Source organism: Pempheris klunzingeri, chromosome 7 (genome assembly GCF_042242105.1).
Source record: "Pempheris klunzingeri isolate RE-2024b chromosome 7, fPemKlu1.hap1, whole genome shotgun sequence".
NCBI lineage: Eukaryota > Metazoa > Chordata > Actinopteri > Acropomatiformes > Pempheridae > Pempheris > Pempheris klunzingeri.
In genome coordinates this window covers 27360873-27388298 of record NC_092018.1, presented here as the reverse complement: position 1 = coordinate 27388298, position 27426 = coordinate 27360873, and the positions used below count along the sequence as shown (strand labels likewise).

Sequence of the window (27426 nt, the reverse complement as noted above, 5' to 3'; positions counted from 1 at the left end):
TATAGCAGTGGTAATAGTTGTAGTAGTTGTGGTTACAGAAGAAGAAGAAGAAGAAGAAGAAGAAAATGCTCAAAATGTCCCATTGCCCGCTCCTGTGGTAAAACAGGTGAATAATTCTATCTGGGATTTCAGCAGCTCGCTCAATGTTGTCCAAGCATTTCGTCAGCACCAATCCTTGAAAATTTACTTAGAGATAATTTATCTCTCTGTTTCATCTACTGATTACATTTGGAGCGACCTTGACCTACTGTTACAATTAGGATTAGCATCCTAATTGAATGTTGACGAATATTAAATGCGTTGAACCTCACAATCGACTACCCTGCTGGAAGGCTAATAGAGGCCAAGCTCTCAGCACTGATGAATACACTGACAAGAATAGAGCTTCAGAGATCACAATACGTTTCCCGCTCTCTACATTATACATGCAGTGGTAATTATTTCTTTGTAGAATAACCGAATAAAATTACAATAATTCTATCTGTTATCCGGCGCTAATTAAAGGGTCAGCTTATTCAATCCCCAGTCTTTTACTTACACTTTCTTTTGCCCCACTCACTTTTATTTCCTTCTAAGCATAAACACGATCAAAGCGTTTGTCTTGTAATTAATTACAGTCTTGAAGCTAGACCCTGTTAGCTTGTAGCTTCATGTTTAATTTAGGGTCAGTATTTTATGGAGTCTTCCAGGCTTATAATAATAATTGTCCACCCCAAAGTCTTGATCTAGATGTAGATTTTCAAATGATTGGCCATATATTAATGATAATCCTTAAATAAATCAATAAATCATATGTTTTGATTTAATTTGATATCCTCGTCCATGGCTATATGCATCATAAAATACAATCTTTGGCACATAGAGAAGAGAGGTAACTCCATTTTTAAAGAATGTACAAAAAAACCCCATCATGATGCCCCTAGAAATACAATGTCACACAGACTACACTTAAACCTCGACTCTTTGGCTCAGTTTGATTGTATTGTCCATTAGACCTTGAATGATGCTCCACTCATTAGCAGTCGGGTAGTGAAGAGATATGATTTAATGTCCTTTCTTGGATGGAACACAATAGGACTAAACGGGGTGGTTTTCTTATTCATTTTCATGGATTTTAATGTGCTCTTAAATTGGCTCTGTAACTCGCTGCATTATATCTTCACTGACACTTGTAGCCACTTGTTCGCTGACAGTGGCTAATAATCTCAGTTACTTGCATTCTTGCTGTTTTGGGAAGTACATAAAAAAGTAGTCAGCTGTTAGAAACATGGTGGTTCTCAAGGGATCTCTCACTACCATGTTCTTCTGACATTCAGATAAGAATAGACATAAGAGGATTATCTTTCCACCACACACAAGTGTAATCAAATTTATCAGCTGCTTAGTGGATTAAGATTTGGAAGACATAAGACCACATTTTTGAATGTGAATGCTTTTTTTAAAAATATATACCATAGATGCATAATCTCCAAAGACACCCCATGAGTCTGTCCTCAAAGGAATGGTTTGCCAAGTTTTGGAAATATGCTGATTTGCTTTTTTGTCAGATGGGAAGATCGATACCACTCTTATGCCTGTATGGTAAACATGTACTGTAGCTAGAACACGTCTGGGTACAGTTAGTATTCTACAGTTTGAATTTAATTGTTGAAGAGGAGCTGTTTGGAAATAGTGTCTGTTGTTGTATACTAATCAAAATGAGAAATGCTGCACATTTGTTTATTTATCCATCTTATGAACTCTATTTTACATACACTGGGTAAACATGCTGCAGATGGCCTCCAGCTCAGTCTCTCTAGTTCAAGCGTTGTTCATGCATTTGCCTCTGTTTAGATAAATGTCAGCATGTTTACATTGTTCTTTCGTGCATTCTGTCGCTTTATCTGATAAGAGTTAAAGACTTCAGTTAAAAACTTCTAGTTGTTTGTATTGTTGTCCCTTCTTAAGCAATTGGTGCATCTTGACAGAGAATCCCTGAATAATACAAATACTTAGCACTATGCTGGTCAGTCAGCTTAAAAGAGACAAATTCTTTGACAATTCATGATCCTCGGGTCGGATTTCTTCGGCCTACAGGTTGCCTTTCCAATCCGACACCTTACACATAATCTCTGTCCTGATTCTGATGACCTCTGTCCAAAACCCAGTTGGAAACCACATCAAATGTTGGATTTGCTCGGTTCATCCCCACCTTGTGTGTCAACTATTGTATATCTGGCTGGCTGCATCCAGCGATCAGGACAATAATACGTGTACCTAGCAACAGCCCTGAGATACAGCCCCCTGTGATCACAGTCCCGCAGCCCCGCCCCGCCCCCTCAGACCTGCATCAAATCAATGATTTCAGGCAGAGCGCCATTTCACCTCCATACAGTAGGCAGATTTCTCTCTTTCCCTGTCCTGCCTTGCTGCTGTGCAGTGGAAGTAGCTGGCACATTTTCATTGCATGATTCTAAAGTCCCATGACATTATGAAGCAATTAACTAAGATCAGTTTCTACATGTATAGATGTACTGTGCCGAACAACACCATGCAATGTCTCTGAAACACTGCACTCACATTCATATGTTAATTAGGATGCTGGAAGCCCTTTGTGTGAAGATGCAATTCAAACCTTTTAATTAAAAATGAATGCCAAATTCTTATGATATTTTTTCTACTTTTCCATAGCTACCAATCATTTCCCTGCCACTGGTGAAATGGGTCTTTGTTCTCAAAGCAGTCCTTTCCTTTTGCAATTGACCATCAGTCATAACAAATGTTAAAAAAGAAAAGTGTGTCTGAAGATGCTGCATTAGCAATCAGAGCGCTTCTTTAAATACAACCCGACTTTATGGCACAAAGACGCAGAAATGGCAGAAACAAACTGGATTCCACAACAGTAAACGCAGATGTAGAAGGAGCTCTTATTATCAAGGTAGGCATAATGCTGCAGTGGAGGAGCCTTTTAGATCTTTTCTTAAGTAAAAGTAACAATCTCACCCAGAAATAAACAAGTAAAAGTCCTGAATTGGAAATGATCCTTAAGTAAACGTATGTATAATTAGCAAAGTATTAAAATATGAATCACTTCAGGGTGCAAAACAGAAAAACAGTCCCTGTGAGTTTCCCTGCTAATATGTCATAAAATCATTAATACTGATTCATTAAAGTGGAAGCAGTGTTTTACTGTTGCAGATATCGGAGGTGGCGCTCATCCTAATACAGTGTAGTGTAATAGAAATGCATTGTGTCTTATACCTTAAGATCATCATAAGTTTTGCGTGCAGAGCCTTCGTAGAGTTTATAAAGTGTGGATTTCAGCGTCACTGTGGGTGCCCCACTTCTAAGACCTTCCGTTACTATGCACAAAGATCACATTATTTGAACTTCATCCCCATTTTTGCTGTTTATTTTCTTAAAGCACAAGATTACAGCTGAGAAAGAAGCAACAAAGAAAGCATCTCTGAGTTGCCAGAGTCGCAATGTTTGATTTTTAAATACATCCCTCTCAGCTTTTCTTCGGATTAATATCGGCCAGCTCTGCTGTATAAAAATTTATCGTTCTTTTATCTGACAGCATGTATGAATTATACGATGACACAGAGCTGAACTCTCGGCACTGGCCCAGCACAGACCACTCAACCACTCATCATGTGTTGCCAGCCAAAGAATGAAAATGAGACGTGCTCCTTGACCTCCCACCAGATCAGATTATCAGAGATAATCCAACATTAAGCATAATACGAACAGAACACAAGAAAGGCATCGCAGAGAAAAAATCATTTCGAAGACATGCCTGAGTTCATGTGAGGTCTTAGGAGAAGGCAGGGTTGTGATTCCATTTGTTTCCTCCATGTTAACAGAATAATAAAAGTGCACAGCTTCAGACTACTGTGCACACATGTGGATTGATGTCCATGGTATGATTGTGTGATTGCAATGTAGGCCTACACTAATTTGTGTAGGTTCTGTGTGGGAGGATGACATTGTGCATACATTTCTGAGGCTATGTATATACACAGTTAATAATGATGACACCCGCATGTGTGGCATCAGCTGCTAATGCCTTCCCACCTATGGATGTGTTCCCATCCTCTGACCGCCCCTACGACCTGCCAAAACTCGCCGTTTATTTGGGTACCGTGGTAGACAATGACTGCAATATGTACATATGTACATGTTTACTTACTTACCTTCCTATATATATATATATTTTTTTCTAATCCTCAAGGGGTTTTGAAGGCGAAAGCAAGAATTCCATTGTGGGGTGAAACTTATCTGTGCACATGACAATAAATCCATTGAATTGAATCGAATGTAAAATTGCTGAATCACCGTTAAATTGTGTTGACTTACCCAAAAGGGGCACTCTAACCTCGTGAAGGAAGCCACAGACAGTTGCAGAAATGAGAAGACCTTGGGGTGTCTGTTTGCTAAGATCTGCTTGTTGATAAATGGTTCCCGATTGTTTTTGGTGTTTGGAGATGAAACCAATTGCTAATAAGAGCCATTCACGGTCGTCTTTACAACCTTCTTCTAGAGGATGTCTGGGCTAGTGGGAAAGTATTGTACTGTGTTTGATGTGTGGAGCCTGCCTCCTGGCGCCAGTGCTTCAATAACTGCAAATTTAAGACGAGAGTCTGACCAGAGGGTGTTTCGCTATTAATCAGGTCAAGTACAAATATTAGGAGAGATGAAAAACAGATTTATTCACAAAGAGTTTTAATTCACAAATTTAAATGTGCTGTGCTACACTGACACTATGAGTGGGTGGTTGGTGCCATTTACTTTGAAACTCCATGTAGCTGTTAACTGTGATATTATTGTGGAGACTGTGAAGAAAAAAAGAATTCAACCTGTCTGGGAGAAAGAGGGCGTGCTTTGCGACACAGTTGGGATTAATAGGATTAATTTTTAATCTAATGACAGGTGAGTAGGAGAAAAAGTAGTGGACTTCAGAACACTTTGAAATATTCTCATCTTTTTTCTTTAGGACTCATTCATTCATGTGCAGCTTTCACAGGTGCTGTTTATTTATTTATTTATATATTATTGCTCATTACACACCACTCCAATACAGTCCATCCTACCTGCCGTTGTTGTATTAATGCTACTCGACACACAAGCCCTTCTTTCTGTTGGAATGTGTATCTCCGTTAATGTTTAACTTGTCTCACTGTCTGTATGTTCTACGGCGTTTACTTCTATCAAATCACCTTTCGTGAAGGCGTTTGTGGCTTTCAAACATAGGCCTCCATTATGGAAAGCTCCATGCTGACTCTGTTAAAGCATGACAGGGCTGCTACTGATAGGACCACCACACTTGGATGATCAAGGAATTCTACAAAGCTTTTCTTCCCTCCCTAAAACAGTGGCAGCTCTGCAGGAGGACAGCGGTGACTTGAGAAATAATGACATCAAGGAAGAGGAGCGGTCACACAGGCTGCCTCTGTGATTAAAAAGACAAAGTGTTTATTTGCACAGCATGATTGCTGACCATGTGTAGCTGGGGGGGGAGTCTTGCCCAGGCGCAGGTATCCCCCGGGAGTAAGCATCCTGTGATCTCCTCAGTCATTTTTTTTCATAAAATACATTATTAGATTTTGAATATGGAATTCTGCCGCCTGTTTCAGCTCCTGCAGGGACCTTAAAGCTAGATTTTGGGATCTCATTTAAAGCTTAAGTAGACAATTTTGGTGTAATTGTCCATAATAACTTATCAGCATGTTGTAATTTGAATGGTCTAAGAGAACTAGATTTCTGCACCTCCTCTTGGCTCCGTTTTCAAGCTTTAGAAAATCCAGCCTGTGGCGGGCCAATCACAGGTCCTCTCAGAGAGAGAGAGAGCGTTCCTGTTGACTGTTACAAAAGCAGATGCTGGTGAAAGACTGATTCGATGGCGGAGAGTCCTGCTGAAAAAGTTGCTATTCCAACATTGTCTACACAGTCTACACTGCAAAGCAAACCAAATAAAGGATCTATCGAACAGAGAGTCTAAAAGAGAGGTTTACAATAATGTAATATATGATAAATGGTCTGTGTTTGTATAGCACCTTTCTAGTCATTTCAACTACTCAAAGCGCTTTTACATTACATCCTCGTTCACCCATTCAGGAGGAGACTATTCCTTCACACACATTCACACACTGAAGCCATGCTTCAGGAGCACATTGGGGTTCAGTGTCTTGCCCAAGGACACTTCGACATGCAAGCTCATAGCTGGGGGATCGAACCACTGACCTTGCGATTGAGGGACGACCCACTCTACCTCTGAGCCACAGCAGCCAATAAAACCTGAGTCATTATCAGCAAAGTGTGTCAGATAAGGGCAGAGCGATAAAGCTGCGTCATGGATGTATCATGAGAGGTATTATAAGTCTTATAATGTGTACATAGATGTACATGAAAGCAGACGATTATGCTGCCAAGAGTTTAGCGTCCTGCTAACTTTAATATTAGCCAAAAGCTGCGGCTAATTCCAGGTTATGTCAAATGCCAAATTTCTGCCTTCTGCTGCTTTAATTCAGATTTTGCTGACATGTTGTTGATTTTAATAAATCTTAATGTAGATGGAACTGCATCACAAGAAATACACACACACACACACACACAATGGCCTCTTTCAAACACGACCCAAACATGTTAGATTTCCAGTACACTGATGTAGAGAAGTGTTTGTCTGAAAGGGCACACAGATCGACATCATGCTGCGCATGTATCTCCGATGGTAACATACTGTGTCCTTGTGGCCCATGTGGGAAAGCACTCAAGTGCATTGAGTGAGGAAGTGAGTACAAAGTGGAATACTTTAAAATAGCGAAAATGCACATTTTCTCAATGAATTTGTGCCAAACTTGTCGAAGGGATGTGTATGTGTGTGTGTGTGTGTGTGTGTGTATTAAATATATCCGTTTCTCTTTTGCCAGGTTTACTATATTGATAAGTCATTTCCACATTCAGTCAGTTCCTAGATGGAAATGGAGCAGAGCTCTGCATTATCAAAACGCAAGCTCCCTTATTTACATTTCATCCTCTTCTTCCTGTAATAATCTTTGGAAGAAACTGTTATTAACCTGAGGAGACCCTGTTCTCGTAAAAAGAATATGGAGCTAGAACGTGAAATGACTTTAAGATTAGATTTTATACCAGTAAGTTGCGGTGGGATAATGTAATATTTGGCTTGCACTTACAGTTTGGGGCTCAGTCTTCTTGTTTCAGTGACTGATTTGATGGAAATGTTACATCTCACCTTGATTGACTCATATCATGACAATGCTAACATGCGCCCTGACGGAAAAAAATCTCCTTTTTCAGTCCATTGGAGGTAGATTCTGCTCAGTATTTCCATCTTATCTCCCTCTCACCCCAACACCTCGGGATTTGACCACTGAGATCCCGAACTCTGGCATTTCAGATGCTCTTCTAAATCTGGTTATGTTATCCAACTGTCTGGCATTTCCAAAGGTCACCACCTTTACTTGTTCATTTGGTGCCTTCGATGTCAATTGTTCTGTGTTCAACATGAGTTTTTCCAGGGCAGATGTCAGAGGTCTGCGCCTTGTTAGGGCCACAGAAGAGGCTGATCGGCACCACCAATCAATTCTCAGCAGGCCCCCAGTGATCTTTTCTGCCTGTCACCCTGTCTTTGATCTCCCAGGCCTGATCAATGAACCTACGGTTTACCCAGCAGGCTGCAGTATTATAGTTCCAGCAGATCTGGGAGGAGATGTGCTGGTGCACAGCAAGGACTCTCTGTCAAGCCCATCGGCACCAAAGCAAGAGAAAACAACATACTAAAACAGCTGACCCCAAGTTTCTCACTGTCAAGTTAACAATTCAAAATCGTTGTTTTGTTTCACTGCGGATTTATTTTATTTTATTTTATTTTTTTACAATGCACTCTACAGTATGTGCCTTTCCTGCAGAGAACGGTCCCGTCCTCTGCAGCGCATATCTACCATAGACAGACACTGAGAGTATGACAGCTCCTCCTGTAGCATTAAGCACTATCTGACAGTGGGAAAGCAGAAATGGAGCAAAGTGGTTGGTCTGAGTGGCTAAAGACTGAGGGAGGTGAACCATGGTGGCCTCGTTCTCTCCTGTGAAAGGAGCCTGTGGGCCCATCCTGCAGCAGGAAGGTTAGGGATTCATCATTGACCAGAAAATTCAAGTGTGTGTGTGATCAGGGTGGCTGGCCTAGCGCTGGGCTAAATGGAAGACTAATGAGTAGTAGGAGCGAGCCTGACGGGCTCTGAGGAGCCCTGTTCTCTCTCCCTCCACCTGTCATCCATCACATTTCCAGCTGATTCTGGGAGATAGCTGTCCCGTGCCCGTGGGAGGGGGGGGGACAGTTACAGGGACGGGGCTACCGCATGGCACTGGGAGCTTTTTCGTTGTTGAGCAGCCATTCTCATCCACAGACTGAGGCAGAGAGGAGCATGTGTGTTTGAGTCAGGATGAGCCACAATGAGAATACAAGTGCTCAAACAGAACCAAGTTGACCATCAGTCAAAGCAGTCAAAGTACATCTCCTGAGCTAATTAGAATATTAATGAGGTGGTTGTATTTTATGACACCAGAAGAGGTGAAAATGAGTGGCAGTCCCAGAGTGAGCAAAGAGTGGCTTTGTGCCCAATGTCATTAACATTAAAGCTTACGTAAGTAAATTAGAGCATTTTGTCTGGATGTCAGTATGAAAGACATAATGGTATTCATAAAGCAGGGTGAGGGGTCAGCTGTTTTTCTTCCCGCGTGGACGCTTTGGAGGAACCTTTTCACATAATCATTGGCTCGGCTTTTTCTCGGTGGGACAGAGGACACCAGGGGAAGTTCGTACACACACACACACACACACACACACAAACACACACACATATACACATGTAACAAAAGCCAGTGAAATGGCTTTTGAAAGTCCTTTTTATATCAGCTCAGATTACAGTTCTTTTAAAGCAGATGTCACCTTGGGGGCAAAGAAAAGAGATTATGGATTTTTTTTTGGATCACTCCTCTACTAGGTCTCCTCTACTACATGTGCACAAGCTGCTTGCCACCACAACACACATATATTTTCTTACCCCAATATTCTATTTTAATTCATATACAGTATCCTGTTATATTTACAACTGCAGAATTTTATTTATGTCTAAGATACTTAGCTTCACTCCTTCATTGTAATTGTTGTGCACTAATGAAGAACTTGAACTTACCATTGCAAAGCATCTAAACTGGGCGCAGTGGTCTTTAGTTTGAATGATAATTGAATTAGACAAGGTATCCCTCGAAGATAAGTGTTTACTGTATCGGTGTGAATAAAGTAGGTGATTAAAAACGCAGATTAGAACAAAATGAGCTGAATATTGGACGGGTGGAAAACTAGAGCATTCTCTGGTTTGAGAATTGAAGAGAAGGCTACTTGGCACTGAGTGCACATTAGGTCCCCAGTAGGCATGTGCTGATGTGAAATTTTACAGTAGAATTTTCTTGGCTAAGATTATTGATACCATATCTTCATTTTAATGACTTGACTGTTTGTGCCTTTCTCAAAAACAAACCACCAATATGCTTGAGAATAAATCCTCCCTTATTGGGGAGCAACAGATTCAATTGTTTCTTTGTCTGTATCCCTGCTGAGAAATTATTGTTCCCCCCACTGCCGTGATAAATGTGTATTCACAGGCTTGCGGTTGCTTCAAGTCCACAAGAGAAGAGGAGGGGCTTTGTTGCTAGTTATTTTCATAGTGACAGTAGGAAAAACTGAAACCATACTGCAGAGAGTGATATGTATAATGTATAACCCCTGTATATTATAATGCATTTCAAGACCTGTAATAAATACCAGTGCTAAACAAAAAAATAGTCACCCCTATTTAGCATTCATAAGCACTGTACATACATTCAATACATTGTTCGTAACACATTTTAAGGTAAGCAGAAAGAAGTGTCAATCAGTATATCTTTCAATGTAGAGTAATAATACGTCGCCATACCAGCTTTGTACTGAATTGTTGAATGTGATTACAGTTCTGTGTCCTTGAAGTTTGAATCTATGCATTATGTGTTTAATGGTGGTGTCAACTGACCTCAGCTTATTGTATTTGTGCATGTGCTAACATTGGCCCACATGTAATTCAGTGTGTATTTTTGGGCATCTGTAGGCCAGTGGTGGCAGAATTTAACGTCTTTGGTACTGTGTAGTCAATGTTATAATGATGTCATAATGATGTTTATGACCTTTACCTACTTCACCTCGTAGGTATTTTTATCCCCTGAAAGCACAATATATGCTTACTGTTCATCAGCTTCTTTTGGCCTTAGAATCAAGTCTGTTTATTTTGGATGAACAGATCCAGCTTCCTCTTCATTGGGACACTTTTCACATTCAACAGGTGGTGTGATGTATCTCAAGTGTGCAGCGAGGACGCAAAAACTGAGTGCCTGCTGAAAATAATTGGACCCACAGATTATTATTATTTGTCTCAGCTTTGATACCATGAATAGGCAAAGATTTTAAATCATTAAAAATTAAACAATTTAAACTTGCTGAGTAAAATCCTCATTAAAACTGGAGAGCGCAGCATTTCCCCCTTTGTATTTTCAGTGACATTTCAGTAAATATCAGAATTGCAAAATTTTCAAGGAAAACTTTGTATTGCGATTAGACTCAGAAACCCGATGGACTCAAAAGCACGACACAAGTGGTTTTCGAACAGGTAACAATCTTTACTTGGAACAAACAAATAATACAAGCAGCATGGAAAACAAAGACTTGACCTGGTGACTGGCTCTCTGAACACTGAGACGTGACAAGACGATCTGGCACAAGACAAAGGGAGACGCAGACTATTTATACATGAGGTAATGGGGAACAGGTGGAAACAATCAGGGCGGGGCAGACAATCACCAAGGCGGGAAACACACAAGGGCAGGAAGTCAAACAGCCTGAAAGGAGAGGAGAGTTTAGGGTTTCAAAATAAAACAGGACGTGAAAGACAAGACTAAGCACAAGTGAACACAGACAACTTAACAGATGCGGCGAGACATGACACTTTGCCCAGCTAAAGTCTAAAAGCTGTCATGTGTTTTTGGCCTTGGATATTTAACCCATGAAATTAGTACAAATCCTTGAATTGTTTGAAAGAAATTGCCAAAGTAAACAGTAAAAACTTCTGTTATATGTTTCCCATGTGATTTCTGCCGCCCACCGGTTTTCACCGCAGTCAGACTCCCTTCACATATTCTCTCCCTCACCCCCTTCCTGGTTTTCAGTGTATCATCTTGTATGGCAGTGGCTCTTGACACTTTTGTGTACTGTAGCTGTTAAAATGCAAATTTCACAGGATTCAGCTTTCCTGTTCTGTCGGCAATTTACTGTGTGACGTCCCCATCTCCTTGCTGCTGAGCAGAGGACGCGAGTGTCAGCTATATCCATCCTCCTGAGCCTTGGTAAAATGCCTCTATATCTTTTTGCACAAACTGCAGCACTCCTCTAACGTGGCGATGTATGGAGACCAGCATGGTTACAAGCAGCTCACTCTCGGGTCTATAATGTTTGAGGCCCTGACATTGTTTGCTGTTTGCACGTCTGTTGTACACGTTTTAAGCTGATGGCAGCTCAGGGAAAACCTTGAGCTGTGCTGTTTCCTGGCTGCAGACAGATAGCAGAGATAGCTGAAGATATCCTTTGTAAACATTGTGGGGAGGTGATTTCAAGCCCCATTTTACACCAAGAATAAAACTCAAACGGAGCAAGTCTCTAAACGGCAGGCTGTTGATAGTGTATTCATGTCACACTGTGTTGTAATGCCACATGTGCATTATGCAGGGCACCTTGCCACCTTTAGATATCACACAAGAAGGGCAGGTCGCTGTCTTGCAACTATAAAATTTGTCATGTGGATCTGCTGTATTTATTAGACATGCGGCAGAGACACAGAGACATGTTTGCTCATTCCAGATGCACCGATATAATCACATCAGTTCACAAGAGAAATGTCTCACTTATGGCCTTTCTTTCAACTGCAGCTAAGTATTCCACTTCAACAAAAACCATATTCTAGCTCTAGGAATGGCTCTTTATTCACTGCTGCCACTGGAAAGACTTACATTTCAGCAGCGACAACATCGGCGCTTTGTAAACAAATTCTATTAATTGTCACAGTCTCATTAACTTGCAGTGTGTGCCGAGTAAACAGCCTTAGCTGAGGTGAAATGAAGCATAATGTGCACTTAGAAGTGAGTGGAAACGGTGTGTGTGTGTGTGTGTGTGTTAATGCTTGTTTATCTGCAATGGATTGGGTCAAGGTTGCTTACAAACAACAAGTGGAAGTGATAATTGAATGTAAGAGAGAAAGAGGTGAGGATTAACAATTAAGAGAGAGTGCGTAGATAAAAGGAAAAAACAAAGACAGAATAAAAAAGAAACTGTAATTACGCTATAATGACACTTCCTTTCCTTTCCTTTCCTTTCCCTTTTGTCTCCTCAGCTCCTAATGACATTGAGGCATTAGTAACAGATTACCATAAATCAACCCCTTTATTAACACACTCCTGTCAATGAGATAACTAGCCGTGACATAAGCATCAGTTACTGTGCATCTTTAATCCATACAGAACACGATACCCACTAACTAATACACACCGCAGACTACGCATGACATTAGGTTTGGTGTCTTTGGAGCTGGGTGTCCTCTTATATTTGTGTGTTTGCGCATGTGTATGTTGATGGGGATGGTGTAGGTTACCCTCCATTGTTGTTCAGCTCCACCTCTCTCTGTCCTCTGTCACATCATACATACAAATAGATCATGTCTTTGTTGCTGCATCACTAAAGGCATTGAATTATTCATGAAGCATATTGTAGTTTGTATACAAATGAGCTTAATGTCTGGTCATGAGAGGGGAAATGGTAGCCCATGATGGTTGTACTCAAAAGTAGATAAATACAGTGCTGAATAAGCCCTGAACAGCTGACCTTGTGTTTGAAGCTGAATTGCTGCTTTTTTTGGGAGGTGTTAGGAAGTACTCACATACTGTATGTAATCGCATAGTGAGCAGGTGGTGCAAAATGGGTTTTCTAAGCTTTTGTTACAGGAAGCAGCTGCCCGTTGTGTGTGGAAACAAACTTGATGAGAGTGAACTGGAAGTGAAGTTGCAGATCGTAAAACAAAAAGCAGGGAGCTGAAACATTCCATCGAGCTGCAGGGATGAGCTGGTAAAAATGATCTATGGATTCTTCACCATGACTACTAACGCCTATGCACGCACATAGTCCTTTGATCCTATGTTAATACAAACATATTGATTATTCCAGCTTTTACAATAAGTACAAGAAGTTGATTGAGTCTGTATGTCGCTTCCTCTTTCATGGTTGAAATCTGTCTGGCCCTGGAAAGAAGCCCTCATTCTGTGATTCTGCAACGCTTTTATGCAAAATATGTAAGAAGTAGTAAAATATGTACAAAGAGTTTAAGTGCTTGAGGGCAGATACGTCTTTTAAAGAAGATAGTGATTACCTGTGTCTGTGTTTCTGAAGACCTGTAGGCCTTTTGTCATGCTTCAGTTAGCTGAAACATAACCAGCTTTGATGCTTGTATGCAGCACTGATTTTGATGTAAAAATCTGCAGGTGAAACACAGATGCAAACAAAAAAAGTGAGTCAGCGTGGAGCTTTGCTCTCCTCTCTGTATGGCAGTGCGGTGTCAGTGTGTGTGTGTGTGTGTGTGTGTGTGTTAGAGTGGGGAACCTGAAGGACACTCGTCCCTGGTGGGATGGGAAAGAGCCTTGTGCCTTAAGAGCTTTGGGGCTGCTGCTCAGACAGGTTAGTCTATCAGCTGTCCTCAGCTCTCTGACCACATATACAGGACAAGGACACAACTTCCACTGCCCACTTCAATACAGCGACACCTGGCCTATCACAGGCTGTGTCACCTGTCAATCACAGCTGAGTAATTTATTGTGAAGTGCACAGGCCAAGGGCAACGTCAGCTGTGGTGATAATTAACTCTGTAGAGGACCTTTAGGTCATATAATAGGGGTCAGCACACCTCTCTGTAATTCTGGCATTAGGTAAGAATTGCCCCCCATGAGGAGCATTGTGATTAAAATGACATTCTGTGGGTTTCCAGGCAGCACCGACCGTCTTGTTGGAAAAGGTCATCCTGTTGTCCGAGATGCTGAAAAACATCCAAAATTGTTAAATAAAGATACCATTTGGAAGTCAAATTTGAGGAGCTCAGTGTTCGTGGTGCCATGTAGGCAAAACACATCTGCAGAGTCAGGATTATACTCTATAAATAAGTCTGGATAAACACTTCAAACATTAACATTGATCAAGCCACGTTGCCACTGTTTTTATTATTAGCTGGCACTTGTGACATTTTATTTTGTTGAATAATCACAGTGTTTAAAACATCAGATAAAACAGGGTCTAATAATGCATTATTTTCAGGGAAAAACTAATTTACTGTTTACTGGAGCCAAAAACAGCAGCAACATGATGTTGGTGCTCCTGGTGTTAGTAATTTCAAGGTCTCTTATCGTCAATCAGTTTCTTTTGCAACAACACATATACACTCTCTCACGTCTACAAACACAATTACACTACTGGCTGGCAGGGATCAGTCATTCATCACCATTCATTTGATAAAAAATGACCATAACTCAAGATCCACTCACGAGATCTTTCCACACTTCCATAGTTACTTCAGTCACATGATGGCAATGGCACCATCTCCATGGCAACTGATTCAAAGGTTAAAATATAACCAATCCAATTTAATTAACAATCCAAGTAAATGGACTGTCAATTAAAGCTGCACTAATTGATATTTTTACATTAACGACACATCAAATGACTACATTTAATGTGAAAGTGGTCACTCGTACCAGCGAACCCACAGAGAATTATTAGCTGACTGCATTTTATCTCAGCTCTGCAGGGCGCTTCGGTGTCTTTTAGCTAATTGGTTTTAGTTTTACTTCTCACAGCTATTGTTTCGATTTCAGTCTCATGGCCGTCAACAGCATAACTTCCAGCTGCTGCAGGCAGCTGTCTTTATCAGAAACATCTGTTAAACACACTGTGTGCCTCCTGCCAAGCAGGCAGGCCAGCTGGGTAACATAGCATTAAGTGCTATAGATTATTTTGTTAAACAAGGTCAAAAATTACCATTCACACTCAATTATCATTCCTCGCTTATCTTTCTTGTTGTCCTCTTGGATTTTTAGCACACCTAAACCCATGTAGCATCATACACAGCGCCTGCAGTCTTGTGTTTGCACAGTTAATTTTTTAGGTGAAGAGAACGTCCTTAACCCACCTAATTCATTACGTAAACAAGTGCCAGTTGGATGACTGAGTTTCAGCAATTTAGGGGCCAATTTTGCAGTTACGAATTGAGTCTATAATAGACTGCAATGCTTTCTCTCTGAGCTGTTAGTAGCTCTCTGTGGTTTTGCATGATTTGAAAAGTTGTGTCGTTACATTAGCGGCCGGTGTCTCCTTCTAATCCCATTTGCCTTGTGGTTACAAACAAGGTGCCAGCAGAGCCACTCAGCTGAAAGACCAGGGAATCCATGCTTTATACGAAGCAGCCCTAATTCGATTGACATTACTGGCTGGCTTTAATGGATTTTACCTGGTGAGCCTGCAAATTGAATATTTTAAGGCATGTCAACTCCCTCAGAGTAGCTGAAAAGAAAAGGTGCAATTTTCATTTTGTGAGCATTCGGTAACGAGACAGTGACATACAGGAGATTTTAATCTATTTCTTGGGTTCAAGTTGATTTGTCTTTGGTAAAGCACTGTGCCTCTTGCCTGTGGTTTGGGCTTTTATCTCCCTCAAGCCATTTAATGTTCTTAACCACTGCTTCTTGTTACCGGAACACAGACTAACACGCTCTCTTAAACTCACACTGACCACATACACATAACTGCATCCTTCTGTACACCTCAGCCCTCCCGGCTTCAGTCTTGTCTTTCTGTGAGAAGTCAAACTCTTTGCTGTGTCATCTCATTGAGCCTCTGAGGTTGTTATTGTTTTATCTCTCGGTGTGTTGATCTCTGCGCAAGGTGGGCGGCCGTCCATCCCCTGCTCTCTGTGTAAAGGTCAGTGAGCTGCGGATGAAGTTGTGTCGATCAGATGAGTGCCACAGACTGACAGCTAATTTTCATCAAAGCAGCTGTGGGCGAGGAGGGCTGAGGCACGGGGCGCTCGGGGGCCTGTTGTCTCTCTCAGGATTCTCCTCTACTTATCAGTCTCACTGACTCACTGTGTGGAGATGTGGCGCTGCAGTCTGCTCAGATCTACATCCTACTAGCTCTATGAAAAGTTCCAATTCACTTGTTTGTGAGGCTACAGAGAGCGTGGAAACAGCAAAATCATTAACAACACAGTGCTGTAACATTTTTTATCTTCAGAGCAGCTATATCTGATGATCTGCACACGCCAGCCTTTGTTCCTCTCTGTTCACTTTCTACCATCTTTCCTCTCTTCTTCCCCTCTGCCAGTATTCTAAACATGGTTTGTATTGATTTATTCTCTCCCACCAATTAAAAGCAATTTTGTGAGCATTAGAGTAAGCCATGCCGAGATCAGTTTACTGCGGCAGGCTGTTCATTACCTCATTGTGCGTGTGTGAGTATATGCGTGAGTGTACCCGCTTGTCTCTGCGTGACCTCCTGGGTGCCTCTGCTATGCTTGTTTAACTCCATGAATGAGTCTGCACAAGCATGAGCATGTGTGCAAACGTGCGCCTCCCCATTCATGTTTAGGTATACATGAGCAGATGGCTGCGGGTGTGTATTCAAAGATTCCCTGCACGTGCAGGGCATTAGTTCTCTGTTTGCAGGCAAAATCCTCATGTTGCCTCTGCCACCACACATAGCTAGTCTTTTACCAACTCCAGTACACCCTCAGGAACGTGGGGAGACATGGGGGCGGGGCGTGGGATGAGGGGTTGAAAGAAGACTGTAAGCTGGTGTAAATAACCGTGTGCTCGGGGGGGAAGGTTAAGAAGCCGTGGCGATGTTGAATACTGAGTGTTACCTTTGAAACATCCAGTTCCCTCCGCTGGCCCACCGTCCTGCCCCAACCTGGCAGGGCTGTGATCCATGGTGGCGGTCATCACACCAATGTGCCAGTGCAAACAGTTCACACACTGTATTTATATTGCATATGTATACTACAGGTGGTTGTTCTGGAATCAGTCAGGGAGCATTTTCAAGCTCCAAAAAGGTAAAATGCCAACTACTGTAATTTCAGGCATACCACTTTCCCCTATAATGGTTTAATGAGATTTCTGCTCATTTTGTTCCTGTATTTGCTGAAAGCGCCTACATGGAACTTTTTGTGTTAATTTTCGAAAAAATCGGTGGCGTTTCCTAGAACGAAGACTGCATTTGAACGCCTCAGAAACCACAGAAAAATAGAAATGCACATTGGAAAATGAAGCATGGGGTTTGGATCAAATCACAAGATACAAACAGCCAGTGTAACCAGTCTTCTTGCTGATGGTCTCTTTTGCTTAGATCATGAAGAGGAGTCAGTGAATTGAGCCTTTTCAATATCTGATAACACAGATATTTACAGTGTGAAACATTTGATAACATTCGTACAACATAAACATTTGTTGACATTTTGAGATGATATATAATCTGTCAGACAAAATCAAAACAGCAGACCTTTTCTCTGCATCAACACGGACTAATTATACCTCTAAATAATCATGGCAGTGTACCAGTTTGCTTTTGCAGTTCAGAGACAGCGTGCAGTTGGAAAAAAAAGGAGACTTTTGAGGACTGCCAGCTTTCACTTAGCCCTGACATATGGAGGAAGGGCTCCTGTGATAACAGCTGTGCTTGTGGGTATTTGTCCAGAAATATCTTCTCCTCAAAATCAACTGATATAACCTGATGATATACAATCTTCACCTTTACATAATGCACCCTTTGACCAACACACCACGTCAAACCCTAGATGAGACATCAGTGTGTGAGCATCAGCGCCAGGGCCTTCTATATAGTTTCCCATTTACTAACAATTTCCTCAGGGCACGCAACTATTTATTCCCCCCATTTTCTCAAAACTGGAAATGAAATGAAAAAGGAAAACAAGTGTGCGGGTTAATCTGTCTTGCCAATGGCAACAAAGTGACATTATCTCTTCGTCACAGCTTAACAGAGACCTGCTCCTATGCGTGTTTGTTTGAGGATTTGTGTACATATATGTGCAAGCCATACATGCATGAGTACATATGTGCATGTGTACATTTGCATTTGAGTGTATGTGTGTATCGGCTTATTTTCCTGTGCCTGCGTTGAGTTTTGAGAGTGCTTGCTGTTGTGCTCAAAATGAAAGGCGTTGTGTTTACCTCCACACACGTTCATCTGCAGATTAGCCCGCGGCTGCCTGCCTGCCTGCCTGCCCCCATGCAGAAAAGAGTGGAAATACACACCTCTCCAGCAGCCTTTGTTGGGCTCCACTACCTGCTCACTCTAAATCACCTCCTCTCAAATACACTTTGATATTCTCCAACAGGAGGTGATGCTGCTATTCACAGGCAAACCCTCAAACCAGCTAACTGCAAATTCAGTCATCTTGCATTAATGAAGAGAGCAATTCTGGAATTTGTGGGCTGGTTTGATTGAAAACCTTTTTATCTGACGAAACAGGAAAAGAAAAACTGTGCAAATATTCTAGATATCTCTCACCAGAGTATTATTGACTGTTTCTGTTCCTCTCTGCTGCTTTTCTTTTTTTTTTTTTTTCTTACTCCCGCATGGTATTTCCCTCTCGCTGTGCTCTTGAATGTCGTGAAAATCCAATTAGGTGGACACATTCTGCGAGAACGCCACAAAACCGCGCGCCATGATAGCAATCATATGAATTCTTCAAATAGGATTTTCGACGCTCCCCTTTCACACTATGTCTACACTAAAGATAGAGTAATTGGCAAACAGATCTCCATACAAAATGTTTTTCCGCCTCTCGTTTATGGCCAGTCAGCATAACAATGGGCAACTCTGTAATCTCTGCTGTGTGATTCAGAAATGAAAAGCCAACGAAATATCTCTCCTGGCATGTAGGCGAAATGGCTGCAACTATGGGAAGAGCATGTCTCTAGCACTTAGTGGCACCACCATTGACACATTGATATTGATAACATAGCTGTCTATTGAATTGTTATTTCCGAGATATTTCTGGCACTTCCTAAAACAGTACAGTTCCACCAAGTGACAGATAAAATAAGGCTCTCTGTAACATTGACATGGATACAGTCAGGGGATCCTAGATGCTTTCTTATCATTCATGTTGGCATTATGTTGCGTAGAATGAGGAGGCAAATGAATAATTCATACAGCGAGAAAAGGCTAACGTGGGGCCAATAGAGTGAGGATATTATGTTTACCTGACCATGCTGACAGCCAGCAGACAGTGAAGGTTTCATGCTTATATTCCAGTTTTAAAGGGACTGAAAAGTGTTGTCTATGAGTGTGTATTACATTTGAATAACACTTGGTCTCTTGTAACCTATAGTATTGAAGCGTCTGTTTTCCTTCTCACTTGAATGGTGGAGATGAGGAGCACAGCACATTGATTCAAGTAACTGCAGAGTGCGCCGTCACGCTCTGTGCTTGCATGCACACTGACTCACTCACTCAGCCTTTTCCCCAACCCAAACTTTCTCCTTTTCTTTCTTACTTACTGTTTTTCTATTTACCCAAACTCCCCCCACATATAACGTCAGCACTTGTTTTCTTTCTTGTCTGGGTTTTCTTGAAAAGGACATAAAAAGAAACAAGACTCACTGTCAACAGCCATGCTAGTGGCTCTGTCTGTGAGGCTGCACCCAAATACAACAGCGCTTGGTGCTAAATTCTAATGTCAACATGCAACAATGTTCACCAAATATAATCTTTACTATGTTCACCGTCTTGGTTTAGCATGTTGGCATGCTAACATTTGTTAATTCCTAAAGTATACTAGAGGCTGATAGGAATGTAGCCTTGCAGGTATTTAGTCAAAAACTAAAGTATTAGACAAAATGAAATGAACTGATTTACCTATGTAATCCTTTTCATCCCCTGTAAGACTTCAGGCCACAGCACACTCCCTTCAGTGTTCCCTACCCTTGGCAACATGCTGAGCCTCTAAGAGTAAAGTTCATCTTGGTTAGCTCATCCATCCAGGTTTTCTTTTCCCTCTGTGCAACCTTTTAAGCAATCTGCCTCCATTGGAAGCACATGGCCCAGTTATCACAGTAGCAGCTGCCTCATTTCAGTGCTGATTTTCTCGCTTTTGATTTTTCTGTATAATTCCAAGGATATGATCTTGAAGATACCAGGCTTCTATCGTGGAATTTTTTAATCCTAAAATCTCTTGGTGACGTTTAGCACCACGCATTAGGAAAGGTAGGTGATGAGGTATTTCACAACAAGGGTAAAATCTTCTGGTGGTATCAGGTGAAAAGTTAAGAAGCGTTCTCTTGTCACAATGGAAATCTGTACCAAATTTCACAGCAATGTTTCCAATAGTTGTTGAAAGCCTTCAGTGTGGATCAAAGTCTTCATGCTGCCTTGCAGCAAACAGGATTTTTGTGGGATAAAAAAGATCTAAACTGAACTGAACTGAATTGAACCGAACACAACTGAAGCGGTGGACTGACAGAGTGACGTTGCCATCCTTAGAGCCATGCCGCTATCGTGGCTGAAAATGAGCCTAACTCACATACATTAATAAGCAATCAGGCACGCGCTCCTGCTCGGTGCTGTCTAATAGCTAAGAGGGAGGATTAGTGGGTTAAACCCATCAATAATAACACAATGTATTAAGACATGTCCCCTTAGATACTCTCTCAGACACATATAGATACAAACACATCAGTGAAAAGCATTAAAAACTCTTTTTGAATTTTTTAAGACTTTGCAAAAGTTTCCATGCCGTATTGTATGTTGCAGAAATAAAATAAGCCTGTTTTGATATGTCACGTTGGAATTGGAGAGTAGGCGTTTGGTCTGATTTATATTTTTGTTTGTTGCTGCGTATGTGTGTGTATTCGTTCCAGCGTCTGCTCTTGCGGCAGTTATAGTCTATGAAGCAGCAGACTGGTAGATGAGTGCAGTGCTTTACACTGTTTCCATTTGCCGTCAACCACAAACCATCACAAAGTGCAGTCCTCCCGCTGTCTCCCTGCCATCCCCTCACACTGCAGCCTCACTCTTTTCCCCCCGTTTCCCACTGAGCTGCTGCATTCCCTGCACACTGTTCAAGTGGGCGGGATTGCACAATAAAACTGGAAACGCTTCCTCCGGGAGCTGCTGATTGAGGATGCATATGGTCCTCGCAGGAGTCAGTGATGGTCAGAATAGATCACCGAATCCTTTGACGCATGTGAGCCACGAGCAGCCCAGCGGAGCCAGTTGGAAGCAGGCCACAGAGGTAACTAGAGTGCAGCCCCGGGTCACGAGGCACACACCACTGGCTGGGGACTCCCATTATCGTCCAGCCTCGACCTTATTGGATTTCCCCCGGAAATGTTTATTTCTTTCACTGCCCCGCTGAGAAGTAGCTCTCCTACTTATGTCATCACTATTTATTAAGGGGGACCCTGAGGAGTCCAAGCACACAATCAGGTTTGAGGGAGGATGGGCTGTAGAGAGAGAGAGAGAGAGAGAGAGAGCGCTGACACAGAGTTCAGACAGAAAAAGAATAAGAGGATAGATGTAGTATGCAGAAGGTGCAGTATGATTTTCTTCACTTTTTATTCGAGAAAAGGTTGTGATGACATAAAACAGCTTAAGAATCAGGAATGGACCGCTCTGTGCTCTCTGATTCCCTCTCTACAACCCCTATTCACCACTCTTTGTTCAGCTCACTGTGGCGTAGGCTCACTATGGTGCCGAAGACTCCTCAGGTTCGCATATGATAGCTGACAGTTTTGAGGAGTTGCGTGTAGAGTAGCTTTAAACTGTCAGCTAACCGCTGTTGCCTTTTCACAATGCACCCCCTTTTCCCCCTCTGTGGGCCCATGTATCTTTAGTTCCCCTCCAATTGTCTAATACTTGGTATTCAGAACAGTCAGTCTCGATTGTAGCTATGCAGCTTCACAGGGGACCTATTCAGAGAGTGAGGCGAACCCATGCGCATTGAAGTGTACCCTCCTCCTTCATTTTCGAGGGGAGTGTCAGCTTATCAAACTTTGAGGAGAGTTCTGACCAATTGTTGTCTAGCCTGCCCTTGATGAAATGCCTCACAGCGGAGCGATAAAGTTTACTTGTATTACATTTATACACAAAAGAGCAAGGTTAAGCACATCATATAAAACCTACAGCTACCTGAAGCATACGTCATACCCTTTGTGCAGACTTTAAGTAGCAGTACTGGATGGTGTGACGCTTGGTCCACCACTTTTATCTCGACAGGTATATCTTAACAACTATTTGATGGAGGCCCGTTAAACTGTGTGGAGACATTCATGGTTCCCAGGATGACTGAATCCCACAGACTTTGGTGATTCTCTGACTTTTCCTTTAGCACAACCAGCAGGTTAAAGTTTTCACTTATCCAGTGAAATATCTTCACATCTACTGAATGGATTTGCACATTAGCATTTAGCTCAGAGTGCAGCCTCACAGAGCTGTGTGACTTTTAGTTTTGTTTAATCATGCTTTTGTATAATATAGTTTAGTAAATGTACTCTAACATTAGCTTTGATAAGTATGAGTTGGCTGTAATTCTAAGAGCTGCAGTTTTAGAAGACATATATTTCCCGGCCGTGGTTACAACATGAATCTAATAGTCACCAGTTCTGGATGACTGCCGTTTAAGATGCAGGAAACTCCTTTGCTGGCTAGTTACGAGGCCAAATTGACCATTAAGTCAATAAAAGACGATTCAACCATACTCCTACATTTGCTCAGTGAGCTCGGATATGGTCTGTGGAGTAATCACTGGTTCCCCTCTGAGACTCAGCTGTGTTTAAAACATTCTGAAGCTTTACTGGAAACTACTGATAGACACCCTGATCACTGAAGTGTAAAGAATACCAGATACAAGACTTAGCTGCACCCGTTGGGACCCGAGGAGGATTGCGCATGAGATCTTTGTGTTACAGTTGTATTCTCACTGCCACTAAGTTCCTCCTCAGCATTTTCTTTCACTCTTTCTCAAACAGTGGATATTCCATTTAGTGAAAAAATACAGGCCTGGATTGACGCTGTAAGCTTTTCTTTTGTCATGTCCTGTGTATGTCAGGATTAGCAGTGGGTTAAGATGAAGTGCCGTAATTTACTTTTAGGTGTAGCCACTCTCCACTTGTCTCAAGTAGACAAGTTGAGGTGAATTCAGCTTTTCCAATATGTTTAGGTTTAGCAAACAGGTTCTTGTTGCTTTCAGTCCAAGGAGGATGGATGGAAACATAAATGTAGCCTGTTAGCCAACAAGACAGTGAACACTGGGGATCTTTGAGGTTACAAACATATAATATTTGGTGGGTGCTTTGTTTTGTGAGCTATTAATCCTGTTGCAGTGGGAAAATCAGTAACTTATATTTATTTTGATAACAAAATGACAATAATGCAACGACAAAGATACAAAACAGTTATTTATTTTATTTTGTTAATGTATTAATTCAAATTTGTTGATTTATTTTATTGCTTTAAGAAATGGTGTGAATAATAGCAAAAACTAAACACAAACAGTGTAAGAACCAGGTTTTAAAAAAGCAACAAACACTGCGTCCTTCATTTCCCATAATGCAACCAACAGTATCTTTTCATCAGACGGCCTCGCTTTTTGGCGCAGGCTGCCTTTTCAAAATGTGTAGCTTAAACTGACATAACCCCGATGACATCACTGGGGTTATTTTTGTCTTGATGGCACGATGAAGCTTCTCCGGAGCCACAGAAGGCATTATGCAATTGTTATATCACAGACGCAGGGCGAAATTGACCATTGAGTGTGACAATTGCTCATATTTCCAGAGTGGTGTGTCACAGAGGCAGAATTTGGAATGCCTCACGATAAGCATGTCAGATGTGTTTTACCCTTCTCGTTTTGTTCTCTGTGGGTGTTTGCTGTTTGCCGCTCACCCACACATTCCTCCTTTTTTTGCCAACTGTGAAGGAAAAAGAGAGAACCACCTTCACTGCTGAGTGATGATGAATTGTTCAAGGTTCGCTTTCATTCACAAACCCAATATTTGTTGGTGTCGTCAGGTGGAACAGTAACCTTACAGTTCGCCACATGTCACGCAAGTCGTAAAAGACGGCAAGCTTGAATTGGTCCAGGTCCAATGCGTAGTCATGACTTGGCTGAAAGACATGACTCCGCATTAGACCCTGGCCAATCATAGCTTGGATTTATGGCATCATGACTCTATGACTGCCTAGACTGACACAGATTTCATCTCAAAAGGCAAAAATATTTGTAGTCTGATCTCGGCATAAGACTAAACATGTGATGGCAGATCAACAGACGGGGAAGCAGCTGGCAGAAAGACATCAAATCATCTCAGGAAGACTGCAACAGAAAAATAAGATAACACAAATACACATATGGAGTATAACACACACACACACACACCCATAGTGGTGTAATGTTCATCTTCATTCCTATAGGGGGAGGAAGCATTCCGTCTGTAAATTGCCCATTTTCAATTCGCATACACTCCCCTTCACAACATGATAAAACATCACATCAAAGAAAGAGGCTTGACTGGAGAGGGCAGGCATATTCATTGGCATATTGACAGGCAATCGCATAGTACATGTTAAAGTGCAGCAAGAAATTCAAGATGAAAGCAAAGTCCTATCTTTGGTCTCATCTGCCAACCTGGTATGGATTGGATAGAGAAAGTGATTGGGTCTTCATTTATAAACTAGTTAATTTTTCAATCCTGGAGCTTCACTGTCACCCTCAGACAAAACTCACATGCCCCATGTCATGGAGCATTAGTCTGAATCTATTTTATGTCAACACTCCTCCCTGCAGGTCACTCTCTGCAGAGTGGACATACTTTACAATATGAGTTATCTTTAAGAGAGATTTCCATTTACAGCTTTTTTTTTTCCTATGGACATTTTTCTCCTTTGTAATCCACTGAGCCAAGGACATTGACACTGTAATTTGCTGCAGTCAGAGAAACTTTTTTTATAATGTCCTTTTCAGAGTGAGACAGAGTGAATCTATAACTGAAGGAGCTAAAGGAGGGAGAGGAGTGGCACTTATACATTCCACTTATTTTATGGCAAACAGCACCAAAGATGGCACACCCCAAAGTGTCACGGAGAGTTATTCTTTGATTAATTAATTTTGATACACTTTATTTGCAGTCAAAATTTATGACATTTTAGCAAAGATGTACACCAACACTTATCAGACATGCATTAAAATAGCAGGTGTTTGCTGGGATTTGTCTCCAGTGGAACACACATGTTTAAAGCAGCCAGTTGTCGACTTGTGAAAAAATAACATCTGGGACATGTTTTGATAGCTAGACAGTGCAGGGAACCATCTGGATAATGTGCTGCTAGAGAGAAAGACAAAAGTTCAATCATTGTCTAGATGCAGCTGTCGTGCACGGATCAGATAGATACATCCAATGATTCGGCGGAATGAGGATCTTCTTGGTAAGAGGAGAGAATCCTTCAGCCTCATGCATTCATAAGCTTGTGTTTTCTTTCTCCCCAGAGTGAAGTTGAAAGAAGGAGTGACATTTCTCGGGGCTCGTCCAAGCAACCCCACTCAGTGGATAGTTAGCCAGGATGTGAGGAGTGAAGGCCACCGAGTGGTGACTCTCCACTGCCGCAGGAAGGAGTCCAGCTACGATCAGCAAAGGTCAGTACTTGAATTGCTGTTGGTTATCTTCCCTTAGTAAAAGAGTTCCGCAAGTAACTCCAGTAGATGATTTACATGTCCACACTGTGTTCACATTTTGTTTTTTACAGTCAAAAACACAAACTGTTAATATTATGACCATATTTTCACTTTATAAAGTTGATATAGCAAACATGCTTGCAACCAGGTGCTCATTTACACCTCAAGCAGACTCAGAGCATCATTAGGAATTGTTTGGAGTCATGTTTCTGGCCACCTGGTTGATTTAAGTACAATATTCACTCTCCTTTTAGCTCTGTTTTGGTCTCCACCAACTCCTTAGGGAAATACCCAGCTCCATAGCTACTAAATTGCCATCTGAACTCACTAGCTAGTTGGTATCTTTGTCTGTCTCCAGTGTGGTGCTGGGTAAGACGCTTGCCGTGGGTTTTGGCAGAACTCTTTTGTTAAAAACATCTGCCGGCTGGTGCTGACGAGCTTGATCAGAGTGGTGAGAGTGAATCCAAACGGCTGCGGCCATAAAAACCAAAACAATGAACTACAAGATGCTAAAATGAATTTTTCCACTGTTAATATACAATTCTTAATTATTGAGATATTTGTGAATCTACAATATTTCAATTGACCACTCATATGTTCACCTCTTCTTTACTGGCATTTAATTGTATCAAGTCTCCTACAGGCCATTATCTTCACATTTAGATGACAGCATAAGTGGTTCTTTTGTTTTTTACCTTTTTTCACCTATATTTGTCATTTCAGACAGTGCTACCGCTGATTGTTTTTACAAGTGACATGCAGTCACTAGAACATACAGTGCTGTGAAAAAGTATTTCCCCCTTTACAGATTTCTTCTGTTTTTGCTTTATTGTCACACTTACATGTTTCAGATCATCAAACCAATTTTAATATCAGACATAGATGACCTGAGTAAACACAAAAAGCAGTTTTTAAATGATGAGGTCTGGGGCTGCTTTGCTGCTTCAGGACCTGGACAACTTGCCGTAATTGATGGAACCATGAATTCTGCTCTCTACCAGAAAATCCTGAAGGAGAATGTCCGGCCATCAGTTCGTGACCTTAAGCACAAGCGCACTTGGGTTATGCAGCAGGACAATGATCCGAAGCACACCAGCAAGTCCACCTCTGAAGGGCTCAAAAAAAACAAAGTGAAGGTTTTGGAGTAACCTAGTCCAAGTCTGGACTTAAATCCAATTGAGATGCTGTGGCATGACCTTAAACAGGCCGTTCATGCTCGAAAACCCTCCAATGTGGCTGAATTAAGACAATTCTGCAAAGAAGAGTGGGCCAAAATTCCCCCACAGTGATGTGAAAGACTCATCGCCAGTTACTGCAAACGCTTGATTGCAGTTGTTGCCGCCAAGGGTGGCACAATCAGTTATTAGGTTTAGGGGGCAATTACTTTTTCACATAGGGCCAGGTTGGTTTGGATAACTTTTTTCCCTTAATAAATGAAATCATCATTTGAAAAACTGCTTTTTGTGTTTACTCAGGTCATCTATGTCTGATATTATAATTGGTTTGATGATCTGAAACATGTAAGTGTGACAAAAAAGCAAAAACAGAAGAAATCTTTAAGGGGGCA

At 41.6% G+C, this 27426-nt stretch overlaps 1 protein-coding gene across 1 annotated transcript in view; it reads left to right on the top strand.

The window, feature by feature from the left end:
• LOC139204299 (transmembrane protein 132C) overlaps positions 1-27426 on the top strand; it is a 106944-nt gene that overhangs the window by 23450 nt on the left and 56068 nt on the right. Inside the window, exon 3 of the mRNA XM_070834297.1 lies at positions 25674-25820. Within this exon, the coding sequence (XP_070690398.1) occupies positions 25674-25820 (147 nt within the window). The remainder of the gene's footprint in view (positions 1-25673; positions 25821-27426) is intronic.